Raw genomic sequence first — 13,685 nt, 5'->3', positions numbered from 1 at the left:
GGATCCCCACGATTGAAACAGCACCACATGTCACCAGAAGGGATTAAGGTCCACAGCATCTTTATTTTTAGCATCATCATCAGGTACAAGCCGTGATGCCAATCTCGTGTATTATTTCAAGTGCACGCCGCAGACGGTGGCCGTGCCGTATTCGCCACCGCGACACCATCGCCCCGTTCAGCTGCGCATGGCCTCCGCCCTCCTCCACGTGCCCTGGCGGCCACGACGCAGCAGCTTGGCCACCAACGCCACAGCGATGGAGAGGGCGAGGAGGGAGCAGGTGGCAGCCACGAGCCACACGAACCATGTGGGCCACACGCCACCTTCTGGGAGAGGAGAAAACAAATCCGGTACACCACATCGAGAACGCGGCTCGCTTTGACCAACTATGCAGCTTAAAAAAGAGAAATAAAACTATTGGAATTTCTGTATACCTCCCCCCCGGTATGATTAAAATAACGGGTTGGAGATCCATCAAAATCACTGCCACACAAAAACCACCACACTTCATTTTGCAGCTTCTTGACGTTAGATCACACCCACGCTAAATCCTAAGGGTACCAGACACGCACCTGCAGAGCTTGACAGATCAGACTTCGTATGAACGTCATCTGATAATGTAACGGGGCCGGCCAGGCTGGCAATGTGCGTCAGTTCGTCCGTGGCAGCACGTTTCCCATCTTCACCTGGGGAGAAGTTGGGGGAAATAAGTACAATATTTAATGGTTTTGATTTGAAGCTTTCGTGACTGCAGGGATTCATATTTTTGGTTCTTTCGGTGAAGTCATGTAGAAGTGAAATAATAAAATAATATAAATCTGCAATAAATTTCTCACGACGTTTCGACTGCACCACAAGCAATCATCGTGTGAAATCCACAATAAGAAAATTCGGTAGATCACTTCTACGTGACTTTACCGAAAGAACCAAGAATAATGTTTACACCTATACACCAACCATTGATTTTTGCATTTCACCACCTCCCCCCCTTGGCTGCTGGCAACATTGGAGTGACTAAAATGTGGCACGAGAACTTTCGTGTAACAAAGCATTGGAATCAGAGGTCTTGGAAAAGAGTTTGTGGGGTCAATACGGATTTGGTTTGTAGATATTTCTAATGCAAGCGATTTAGTTGCAGCACCCGTGATGAATTAGGGTCCCTTGGGATAAAGCGGCAAGGATACAAAAGCACACATTTTAAGTGCAATGGTAATCTACCAACCTTCTGAAAACCCACCGTGGATGAAGGCCCCCGACCTAGGCATGCATCTGCAAGAACTAACTTTTGGGTTAAATCTTATTTTAAAACGGGTTGTGCAAATAATGGCACAGCGCTTTCATTCGCTGCTGCAGAACAGTTGAAACATTGCAAGTAGTGGATAAATGGGCGAGTCGTGTGAAAAAGAAGAAAATGTTTCACTGCCGAGGGCAACTCACGGGCGCGTCGCGTCGACGGGGAGCAGCTGCTAGGTCCGCACTGCGGCAGATCGGCCGAGTTGGAGTCGCACACCGTGGCGCTGCAGTGGAAGTAGAGCTGAGAGCGACAAGGAGGATAAATGAGGCACATGCAGGACTACGCAACACCTTTGCAAGAGATGGTCTTCGGGATAAATTCGATTTGCAGTATGGAAGCCAACTTGGGTACAGGTATGGGGGAACCATTCAGTGCGAGCAGTTGTGTAGGGCAAGTCCCATAAAAACCACAACTCCATGTTAAAGTTGATTTATATTGGATAGTATTTGCGAGCATTGCTGCCCCACCTCCCCATCTCGTTAGGAGGGCACACTACTGTGAGGAGTGGCGTGCATCAAGGGCCGTACCGTATCGCGCAGGGCTCCAAGTGGCGCTGGGTCGGCGAACACGAACGTCTTCACCTCGAAGCGCTTGAACCTCAGGGGCAGTGGCACCGAGGCGGGGCTCACGGCGTGGACGGTGGTCAGGTAGTTGTCGCCGGAGAACGGGCACCTGCCCCGCGGCCAGAGGAGAGGCGCTCAGCCAGAGGGACACGCGTGGGGCATCGAAAACAGGGACCAAGACTTAATGGATGTATTGCGAGCACGATGCCACTTCGAATAGAATACATTTTGAGCTCACTTGATGCAGCAAATCTGGCTGTGACAGTCCCACCTGATAATGGAGACGTGTTACCTCCGAAACGTCGTGATTTTTATGATTTTATTTTCTATTAATTTTATTTTCATTTTTTACCTACATCGTGACTTTACCGAAAAAACTAAGAGTATACATTTTGAGCGGCTATCATGCCATGCAGTCGTTTAAACCACCAACAGATTAAACCCTCCTGTTGGACATTGATGAATGTTTGCCTGCCCATATTTTTCACACTGGTCAGTGCATATGGTGAAAGCAGAGGGCCCAGTACCAGGTTCAGATGGCGACACATTCCGTATTAGATATCACACAGCAGCAACAGGCGCATGCTCTCGATACTCTACGCATCGTGTACGAGAGCAGCAATCGCACACACGGCAAGCCGTATAGCAGCAGTAGCCGCCAGCGTTCACAAGGGAACGCACCCGGACACGAGCAGGTCCCACTGGGGCAGCGAGTTGGGGTCGGGCTGAGTCGTGGCCCAGCAGTCGGCGAGACGCAGCTCCAGCACGGGGTCGGGGTGCGCCAGTAGCTGCACCTGCACGCGGCCAGGTCAGCCACGGGGCAAGGACGGTTGCATTGTGGGTCAAGATAGGGCCCAAGATGTCTGTAGTCATCGTTGAGATGGCAGCCTTCTGGGTTCGTGCGGAGAGCGGTCATGGGGCTCAGCCAAGTGACCAGTTTTTGCTACAAAGTATTATTAGGGAACTTGCCACTGCGAAAAATACATGTCAGGTTAACTTAAACTTTGAAAAATCAATGCAAGGAGTCTATGGAAACGTTGCAAATAAATTTCCATTGCATAAAAGGTTAAGAATACAAGAATATTGCACCCATGACAACAGGTTGCACTGCTCGTTGCATGGGTCATGCGACACGTGGCAGGCAAATAAACATTTTAAGAGACCATAAAATGGATCAACAGGCTAGGATGCATTGACACAAGTGGCAATATAAACACCATTACGCAGCATTAGCAGTTCTAAACAAGCACCCTTGGTTCTATGCGAGGCATCACGATTTAGATCTTGAGGCAGGGGGTCATTACCTGGACGAACAGCGGCTCCCTCAGGAAGCGCACGAGTGGGTAATCAGCGGCGACATAGGGAGCGACGTAGTCAACATCTGGGAGGGGAAGGAAAAATCAACGGCATGGAAAATTGACCCGACCAAGCAGCAACCTCAAAATGTTATGGTGGTTGCACAAACTGATGCCTGGACGTTATCCTTAGACCGGCAGAAAAAACTGCAAATTTTCTTCAAGGATTTCAAATAATCTACCAGCACAAGCTGCCCATGTACCTAGACTGTCCTATGGAATGGTGCACAGGAAACCAAGGCCGTGATCGTAGCGGTCACTCCGATGGATACCTCATTACTGCCGAGGCCCTGCTGTAGATGGGAGGGGGGGGGGGGGGGAAGATGCCATAGAATGAACGTAGAGCGTGAAGTGGTGGCGAGGATTGTGGAGGGGGCTCACCAGGGAACATGGTGAGCTCGATGACCAGGGGCCCGGCGCCGTTCGCAGGGCTGGGTGGAGACAGCGTGGGAACGGTCACGCCCAGCATCAGCAAGTCGTCCCCAGAGAACTCGCAGGTGATCTTCATTCTGGAGGGGGAGCAGAAAGTGGCATCAAAGTTTGATTCTACGCAGATTATTTATCCGACAGTCTCGTGTGGATGCGTTTACGAGGGGCTATCACACCGGCGTGTCAAGGTAAATCACGAGTAGACGTTTGTTAAAACGGTCTAAGTAACACTTTTCAAATGTGCAGACAGGCATTGTTTGTCCAGTCGTATCTGCCACTTCCAGTGCAGCTCAAAGCCTCCGTCGTGGGTAGTGCTGCCACCACGTGGTTCTCGCAGCGTGTAAACAAGGGCAGCAGCGGGCACCTGTACTCGCTGCTGCGGGAGATGATCACGTGGATGGAGTCGCGCATCAGAGACACGGCCTCGTTCTCGTACACCAGCTTGCCGTCCACCATCTGGAAAACCGCATGTGCACTGCCCCGTCAAACACACTTGCTGTACCGCTTCTTGCAGTCAAGCGCCCTGCATTTACGAGTTATGACTTGCACAATCCGAATGTCACAAGGAGTGGTTAAACATTGTCATCTGTAGCTGCCATCCTATAGCCACAAGGGGGAGTGAATGGCGAGCCAATGTCCAGAGCAGTTGGCAAAAATAAAACATCCTACTGCATCATTAGGGTTCCATAATTTATCTATGAAATCCGGTACGACAGCCGTTTGTACGAGACAGATCGCCACTTATCCCACCATCTGGTCAAAGAGCGCACCACAGGCACAGCAAACGAAGCACAGGTAATCAGACACCGCGTGCCCCCACCTCGTGAGTGGTGCCGCACTCGTCCAGCGGGACGACGAACACGGCCTTCTCGGCCGTCACCTCGACGGGCAGGCAGGAGGGGTCGCGCACGTGCACGGTGGCTAGCTCCAGCGGGGGCCGCGTGCTGCTCGCGTAGACCTCGAACGTCATCTGCCCGTCCGTCGAGCACTCTGCCGCCACGGAGAGCACAGAGGCGGGAGCCGGTGGGGGGGGTGGCCAGGATGAGAAACGGCACACGTGGGCCGGAATGTTTAAGTTTTGATTGAAAACGCGGCCCTGCCCCAAACTGGTTCAGCAAAAGCTGGCAAAAACGAGCAGAGCTTTCTACTGCCGTCCACAAGAGGCCTCACAAGTTCCAAAAGTGGAAGGAAGCGCCCCAAGTCATTCTGCGATTCGGCGTACGCAGGCAGCGTTGACGCGTGTACGCTGGAGAACGCCGGACGCGACACCTCGTGGGGGCCACTCGCCTGCGGTGTTGGTGGTGCACACCAGGTTGTACGCCTCTACTGCCCCAAGGTCGTTCCTCAGCGTGAGCAGCAGCGACCGCTCCGTCGAGCCGTCCGGCAGAGTCTGTGATGTCAATTCCAGGACGATTAAGACAATTATAAAAGAGCCGAGATGTTTAGTTTGTACATAGTCAAGCGTGTAGGATTTGCTACATGGGTGGTGCTGGAAGGTTAAGTTTGGACGAAGCAAGCATAGTTAACGGATAAAAAAGTCAATCGAATAAAAGGTAAACACAAAAAAAATTGGATGAAAGAAAGGTGATCTGCACAAGGGAAGCTGAAAAAGGTCGTGTTTTTAACTGCCGTGCATGAATAGACGACAACGGTAAGCCTGGTAGACAAACTAGGAGCAGAGGCCATGGTAGGCAGTAGCAATAGAAAAGTAGATGGCAATTTAGTGTCGGCGGATGTGTGCTGATCAAGCGTTTGACCGCTTTAGTTATAGGAGATGCCATGGTGGGCACACATCGAAGTTTGCAGGGAAGGAGGGTCATGTCAGAAGTCACCTTGACCACCACGTCGAGCGCCGTGAAGTCGACCTGCAGGCGCAGCTCCGAGGTGGAGTTGGTCAGGCTGTAGCCCTGGTCGAGCAGCTGCGTCACGGGAACTCCCGTCACGAACAGCGTGAAGTCTCGCACCTCAGCGAGCTGCAGCGTGATGGCGAACCACGACGGCCCACACGACACCACGCCAGATGCTGATGCATGCGACACGTACACAGGTTATGGTCAGCGAGACTTCTAAAAAAAAATTAACCCGTAAAAACAAAGTTTTTCCACTACAAATCCTTTATATGCATGGCGGCTAGAGTCCTCTCGTCCTCTGGCTTGAGATGGCTGCCACCTATGGGTCAGATGATTGCCTGCCACCATTAAGCAATTGGTAATTAAATCTAATTTATTTTTTCCTAAAAAGTGTAAAATTTTGGAAAAAAATTCACGAAAATAAATTGTCACGCACAATGAGTCTGTGTGCAAAATGTCAGCTCGATTGGATCACGGGAAGTGGGTTAAAAAACGACAGAATGATTTGCACGGTCGTAAGCGGGCAAGCAGGTGAACTTAATATAAAGGAATTAAAAATAATGCTTCGTCCCTATATACCAAATGGGTCACGGCATTGAACAGAGGTACAGACAAACCCTCACCTGGGAGACGCAAACGCCTAAGGCTTTGTTAAACATGAATCGTGCGGATTGGAGAAGACGTAGATTACAAAAATCCGAAAAAATCGTGCATGCTGTAGACTTTAAAACAAGTGACCATGGACACCATTAGACGCAGCACGTGCCGAGAAGACTCACGCGTGTAGGGCATGTGGCACGCAGCCTCCACGCTGTAGTCGTGGCGGAGCCCCAAGCCGTCAACCATCACGATGTGGAACAGCGCAGAGTAGAGGCGGCGGCCAGGTTCCTGAGACTGCCAGTGTCACGCAATGCAAAGAGCGAAAAAGGCGAATTCAGAAAGTCAGTTTTCCATACAGCCGAGCGCAATGGTTCTTGTGCCTTCCTGCAGCCTGCACCCCCCCCCCCCCGTTGGTTCTCAGAAGGGGGTACACCGATTACCCTAGAATGTGCGTGCACTCTAGGTTAAGAACCACTTTGCCTAGAGGCTATTGATAGTGGACGTGTCGGCCGAGGCACGCATGAACTTTTGCTGCCAAAATTGGGAGGCGCGCTAAAACCCGGACGAGCAGAGGCACGCACCTGCACTACAACGCCAGGCGCGGTGCGGTAGGCGGACACGGCGACGTAGTAGGAGCCGTTGGGCATCAGCTTGACGCCGGAGCCGTAGAGAGTAGAGTCCACGGTGGTGGAAGTCAGCAGGGACACGGTCCCAACAGTCAGCACCTCGATGGCCGGTGGAGAGCCGTACAGGGGCCCGAACACGGCGAGCAAGAAGCTGCCGTTGCAGACGGCTGCGGGCAGAAAAGCAGGTCATAGCATACAGCCCCCCCCCCCCTCCACAGGCTATAAAAAATTAACCCGTAAAAATAAAGTTTTCACTATAAATCCTTAATGCGTGGCATCGGTTTTATTTTATTATTCATTTTTGTTTTTCTCGAGTAAGAGTTTCATTTTTATCACATTGGTAATTTAACTTAAATGATTTTTTTTCCTAAAGTAGAAAATTTTGGAAAAAAATTTTCACGAAAATAAATTGTCACGCACAACGAGTCTGTGTGCATAATGTCAGCTCGATTGGATCACGGGAAGTGGGTTAAAAAACAAGTTAACTTAATATAAATGATTTAAAAAGGGAGACAATTAGAGCTAGTGCTGTTACAACAGGAGCATCCATTAAAAAAAAATCGGGGAAGACAGACCCAGGTTAGGTTTCGTGAAGATTTGGAAACACGGATGTATTTTGTATTAGGGCAATGGTAAAATTCCAGCCATACCCTGGCACTGCCAGCTATGCTACTTTGGTATTGATGCAGTGTATTGCAAGTTGTATTGTATATGGTTAAATGCAAAGGATGTACCCAACCTCCGTCTCACCAACATTAAAAAGACAATTGTTGGGAAGATGGATCTTGGTCAATATTCACTACAGGATTTAGCATAATGGGCATCTTGTTAAGCCATTGGTGACCAGACCGAGTCCAAAAACGAACATCATTTGGGAATCCAGGAATAAAATAACTCTGATGCCACCTTAGCACTTGACTTCCAGGGACAACCACCAATTTACCAGATCTAAGGGCACTCACATCTGGCGTCAAAAACCTCAGCTCTGGGTGGCCACATTACCCGTCCTACGATGCTCACCGGCGAAATTTCACTCACCGCTGATGTCGTCCTGCACGGCGACGCACGGACAGCGCAGCAGCAGTGGGAAGGTGAGCGGCCGCGAGGCGTGCGTGAAGGTCATGGACATGTTGGCGAAGTGACGCACGCCGCTCGACTGGCCCATGGGACACGCCTGGTCCAGGCGAGGGAAGGAGCAGCCACGGGCAGCAGCAAGGGAGGGAATGGGGAGGCGACGGACAGTGCACCGGCAATGAGCATCGCTGGCTACAACCACCTGCACGGTGCGGCGTTCATTTGAAGATAGTGGTATTAGGGACTTCATTTAAAAAAGGTGCAGGGCGGACCCTACGTGAATGGCCCAGGACCAGTTCAGAGACTCACCACGTCATTAGCCATGGCTGGGAATGAAATCGCAGGCAAGCCTGGTGCTCCAACCACTACCACGCTCGAGTCCAGTCTCCCCCTTCCACCCCTCCACACACGAGCCCACCGCTCCGGCACCTCCTCCCTCACCTCCACGTTGAGGAGCGGCGACGTGCGCTGCAGCGAGAGCACGAACCCCCAGCGGCCGCTGCTGCCCTCCAGCCGCACCTCGACCCCCGGCACGGAGGGCAGGCCCGGGTACACCAGGGTGGTGCCCACCTTCACCGCAGTCAGGGGGCCGGGCAGCGGAGGCACCGTCACCACCAGGCTCGTGTCGTTGCACTGCAGGTAGTCTGGACAGGGAGCGATAGCACGGGCAAACAGGTGAATAAGGTTTGTCATTTTAAAAAGTTGAGATGTCAGGAAGAGGCACAATCGTAAGGTGTGACGATAACAGTGAATGGTATCGGATGGCGCCGTCTCGCAGCAGTATTGGGCAAGCGAACCATCGTCTTAATGACTTCATGAAATCAGAGTAGTGTCCCAGTCTCTGGAAACGTTTGTGCAATTAAATGCGTTTAAAAGTCTGCTTCGGTGCAGAATACGCGAATTGAAAGTTTCGGCCGCACAAAAATTCTACGTCTGCACCGTTTCAAGGTCGTTTTTCAGCCACGTTCATCCATGCACCACACCACCACGAGGACGGCGTTACAAGTATACGCAAGCATGGGGGGGGCCCTCACTTGGCACTAGGCACAGCATGGGCGTGAGGAAGTAGATGACCGTGGTGGTGGGGCCATAGCGCATCCGCAGGTCCAGGAAGTAGAGGGAAGTGTTGTCGAACTGCACGCACGGAGGCCACGCAACGACCGCACCACAACTCAATCTCACGATGGAAGGTCACAGGAAGTTGTGCGCGTTCAAGAACAAATTTAAGCAAAACCTCGCAAAGCCAGGCTTTTCGCAAGCCAGACAGTGTCCGAAATAAATTGAAAGTCCCACCCGAAAACATTCCTAATATTAGAAAAAGTCAGACCTACGCAGTAGCAGACGACCTCAAATCCACAAGCAAACTCAAAGCCCAGACACTGCCTGGTCCGTGTCTCTGGAGAGCGAGGTCACGAGAGGGCAGTAAGGGTGGCCTCACCTGGGAGTAGAACACGCCGCTGGCCGTGTACAGCGCCATCACCGACAGGGTCAGTTGCTGGGACTCGAACGTGTAGCCGGCCTGGCTCGCATCTGCCACGGGAATGCTCCACTGCGCGGTGCCGTTGTCAATGTCCAGGTACCATGACATGGGCTCCTTGGCGTGCAGCTGTGCGCGAAGGGGGGGGAAAGAGAGGTGGGTGTGCTAAACTTTTTTCGCAGCATGCATAACCAGCAATGCTAAAATTAGAGTTGGTGGCTTGTGCATGCTTTGGCGGGATAGGGATTAAGGCTCAGATTCAACAACTTTAACCAATAACCCTTTGGAGACGGCCACTCCTTGAACAAGCTCCGTGGGTCTAAGTAGAGTTGGGACAATCTTCTTACCAAAATGAAGTTGCTGTAAGACTTCAAATTCTCAAACAGTCAATTTTTCTGCTCCCGCCCCCCCACAAAAAAAATCTTGCCTTCAAAATAAGACCCATGCCACCAAATGGCAACGACGTGATCAAGGACTACCCACCACCTTACATCCAGGCCGTCTGACTTGAAGCTTGAGCACCTGCCCCCCCCAATATTAGCAGAGACATTGAACAGACGACGAGTACAGTAAGATCACAAACTTGTATTCCAGCTCTAAATGCGGAGCAGCAGATCTGGCTTTTAACGGGGGGGGGGGGGGGGGGGTCGCCCTATTAATAGGAAGCCGGCCACACTAATGATTATTGACACCTTGTTTGTCTCCGGTTTAGGTAATATTGTACAGGCACTGCTGTATGTACTCTATTTTAGTGCAGATTGATGGGCAGAGCGAGAATCATGCCACAGCGTGCTCTCCAACGTGACGTGCGCAGTGTTTTAACCAGTCGACGATGTAACAATAGTTGTGAGGATGCGTTTAGTTACCACACCAAGAGCAGAGAAGTCTGGTAGAATCCTTGAAACTGCCACCTTAAAAAAAAAAAGGCACAAAACTGTTCAAGGCGACCACCACCATTCGTTGTGCTTGCCAACAGCATGGCACCACTATAGGCGGGCAGTGGCAAGCACCACACTAAATGTTTCCACAAAGGCATAATATTAAACCCACTAAACTCTAGGAGAGATGGGTAAATAGGACATTAAAGGACTAGGAAGAGAATTACACATTTTGCCGAGGAGCGCAATTAGAACACCAAATGCCAAAAAGTAACGTAATTGCAGCAAGCTCGAAACGCATTAAGCAATGTGAAACTTGCGTTTAGCGTTTAAGCCATTCCAGTCGGGTAAGTTAAATTTAGGAAAAAGAATAAACAAAAGCTTCGTTACAGCAGCCCTGTCGCAAGAAAATTGAATATGTAAACATTCCCATTTCAGGCAGCCATAGGTTTCAGGCGTACAATGCCAGGATTGGTTGACAAGCAAGCCATCAGGACAAATAATTTGGTCTCACCATTCTGGACAATCCAATTATCAGTTCCAAAACAGCACCACCGCAACTTTCGGTTCAATTCACGCTAGATCGTTAAGGAGCTCGATCTACTGCATAGACGGCATGCAGTATCGGCTGCTAAGCGGCACTTAAGAAGAAGTCACCCCCATTGGATCATCTTTAAAAAAAAAAGCGGTTAAAGCACGCGCTCTACTTCATTGACAAGAGTTGAGCATCGGCTGCAAAGCGCCACCCCAAGAAGAATAAGAAGTCACCCTCATGGAGGCGCTGCTGCAGTTGACAGTGGTGAGACCCACGCCGTAGGAGTAGAGGAGCGCGTCTGGGTCTGTCGCGTCATCGGAGCGATCCCAGCGCAGAACTGGAAGAGCCGCAGACAGCACGCGGCTTCAGATCGTAGGGGAAGGAGCAGCAGCAGCCGCTGCCAGCGTGACCCGGGTGGAGGGCACTACGCCAGCACAAGTCCCTGTTATTTCACTGCCGGGGATGAGCGACTATCCGCGTAAGTTGTTGGAGCATATCGCACCGCGCTCAATGTTGGTGATTGGGGGCGGGGTTAAACGTCCATACTCGACATGGATTTTTAAAAGAAATTCGATAAAAAAAAATTTGCACGGGATGTTTCCGTCCGAGGGTCGGCAGAGTAATGTTTCACGAATTACCTAAGAATGTCAATAATTTTAAGAACCGGAATACATTCCAATAGGATGTTCGTTAATAAATCAGTGTTACGAAGCGGTCCTTTAGAGGCACGTGCAGCTAGAGCCGCAGGCCCCACCCCCTCCGGTATTTTAAGAAAATCATTCGGCCGCGACAATTACGGTGCCACAAAATTGTAATACATTTCAGGTTTGTTTCAAATATTCGCGGTGCCGAAACATGAATATGCACCGGTAAACAAAAAAAAAATGCATTAAGTAGTCCGTAAGTCAAAGTTAGCACGCAAATATTAAAATTAATTTAAAAATTAACCCGTAAAAACAAAGTTTTTCACTATAAATCCTTTATATGCGTGGCGGCGAGTCCGCTCGTCCTCTGGCTTGAGATGGCTGCCACCTATGGGTCAGATGATTGCCTGCCACCATTAAGCAATTGGTAATCAAATACAATTTATTTTTTCCTAAAGTGTAAAATTTAGGAATCTTTTTTTCACGAAATAAATTGTCACGCACAACGAGTCTGTGTGCACAATGTCAGCTCGATTGGATCACGGGAAGTGGGTTTAAAAACGACCGAAAGATTTGCACGATCGTAAGTGCGCAAGCAAGCGAACTTAATATTAAGGATTTAAAAATGAGCAATGTCTGCGACACGTGGCACAGCGAAGTACCGTACGGAGCTGTGCTAATCGGGATACTCACGGCCGCTGCGGGCGCGCGTGTGCTTGGAGTGCTCATAGCGGCCTTTGACTGGTCCAGCTGCAGAGGAGCCGTCGGTCCATAGCAGGAGGCTGCGACCACACAGTTAGTTCACTCGCATTACAGAAGACAGACCCCCCCCCCCCCCACTCTTCCCCCCAGCATTACCGTAGACTGGTTGGGGCAAGCGCTGCTAGAGCACCAAATGACAGGAGCGGGTGGCCAGCACCACGCCCGGCAGCCTTTGTCTCCCACGTGGTAAGGCTTACACACTGCACCAAGTCCTCAGAGATTGAGGCGATGTAAATACACAGAGCAGTCATGCAGCAGTGTGGAGTATGGATCGGCGTAAGGCACTACCACGAGTACAAGGCACACCTAACCACACGAATCCAATACGCCACTAGATTGTCATGAAATAACATCGGACAGGCGAATTCATTTTACGAACGAGGGAAAACTAAAAAAAAAAAACTGCGTGTACAACAACAATTGCCGGGGGAACAAGATTACCAAGGCGGTTCAGACTTTAAACTCGGCAGCAGACATCACCTGCACAGCGCAATCAACGCAGACGTCATCGCGACCCCCATGTCGAGAAAGTCCCACAAAAGCAGTCGCCGCGCCTCTCCTCTCTGCAGTTGTAGCGGCAACGGGCTCAGGCGGCACCGCGGACGACCGAGAGAGACGGAGGGCAAGACGGACCTGAAAAGGCAGGACCGGCGCAAAGACGCAGACCCGTGAGTGCGGGTGATACAGGAGACTGGGACCTGCCCCGGGGTTTAAATAGCGAGAGGGACCGAGGCCATCCCACGCCCACAAACACCCCCAACCGCAGAGCAATCTTCGTCCCCGATGAGCTGATCATCTTAACGAGCGGCACCGCGTGCGGGGCAATTGTGACGTCGACGTGCGCCGAGCGATCCATTGACGGCAGCGTCTCTCCCCCCTGATATCTTTCCCATATAGAAAGGAAATAATAGAATAATAAAAATGTAACTTAATAATGTGTGAGAATTATTTTATTATGTTTTATTATCATTTTTATTATTTTATTATTTCCCTTCTACGTGACTTTACCGAAAGAACCAAGAAGATGAATATCTGCAGTCACGAAAGCTTTAAATCGAAATCTATCCCATAATCACTCGATTCGCGAGGCGTGCGTTTTCTTCCCATTTGCCAATTTACCACCGCCACCACCACCCGCTCCCGTTCAAATCGAGGCTTTGAAGTTTACGTTGTTTAAGCCAGGTGAAGACAACTCAAGAGGCCAAGGAATAATAAAAATATGATTCGCAAAGCGTGACCTGGTTCTCCTTAATAGCAAAGAGCGTTATTTATTTTTGCATTTACGTTGGACTTCTTCCGTACGGTGCGAAAGAAGTCTACCATACATATAAGGTATGCTATTGTTATTTTGGAGCACCAGGTCACGCTTGCAAATTATACTTTAATCTTATAACGTAAAGTTGGCCCACAGCTACGAAGCGAATAGATAGTCGGAGCTAAGACTTCACTGTCACTGAGAATTCGAGATCCCGTGACAAAATGCATACCTCGGATTACAAAACGCGATGACAAACACCTCGAGACTTTCACGTAAAAAAACTAACTTATCTCAATTGCTCATTACAATTAGCGATCGTTGCAAACCACAGCACCTAATT

At 50.3% G+C, this 13,685-nt stretch overlaps 1 protein-coding gene across 2 annotated transcripts; it reads right to left on the bottom strand.

The window, feature by feature from the left end:
• Positions 1–43: 43 nt before the first annotated feature.
• On the bottom strand, positions 44–12,788 carry LOC144728409 (uncharacterized). 2 transcript variants are annotated; one of them, XM_078607827.1, is made up of 21 exons: positions 12,568–12,788; positions 12,019–12,107; positions 10,915–11,018; positions 10,135–10,179; positions 9,230–9,397; positions 8,826–8,925; positions 8,233–8,435; positions 7,756–7,891; positions 6,673–6,884; positions 6,271–6,385; positions 5,474–5,664; positions 4,929–5,031; positions 4,462–4,631; positions 4,006–4,097; positions 3,594–3,721; positions 3,162–3,238; positions 2,539–2,651; positions 1,822–1,966; positions 1,438–1,534; positions 573–686; positions 44–323 (listed from the first exon to the last, which is right to left on the bottom strand). In XM_078607827.1, the coding sequence occupies exons 1-21, from the start codon at positions 12,606–12,608 to the stop codon at positions 178–180; spliced, it is 2,589 nt and encodes an 862-aa protein (XP_078463953.1). In that variant the 5' UTR covers positions 12,609–12,788; the 3' UTR covers positions 44–177. The 2 variants fall into 2 exon arrangements, with proteins under 2 accessions (XP_078463953.1, XP_078463954.1); XM_078607828.1 differs by having other exon boundaries at positions 44–326; positions 12,568–12,787.
• Positions 12,789–13,685: the final 897 nt, after the last annotated feature.

This window comes from Lampetra planeri, chromosome 28 (assembly GCF_965212315.1).
Source record: "Lampetra planeri chromosome 28, kcLamPlan1.2.h2, whole genome shotgun sequence".
Taxonomy (NCBI): Eukaryota; Metazoa; Chordata; class Hyperoartia; order Petromyzontiformes; family Petromyzontidae; genus Lampetra; species Lampetra planeri.
This window is presented reverse-complemented; position numbering and strand designations above follow the sequence as displayed.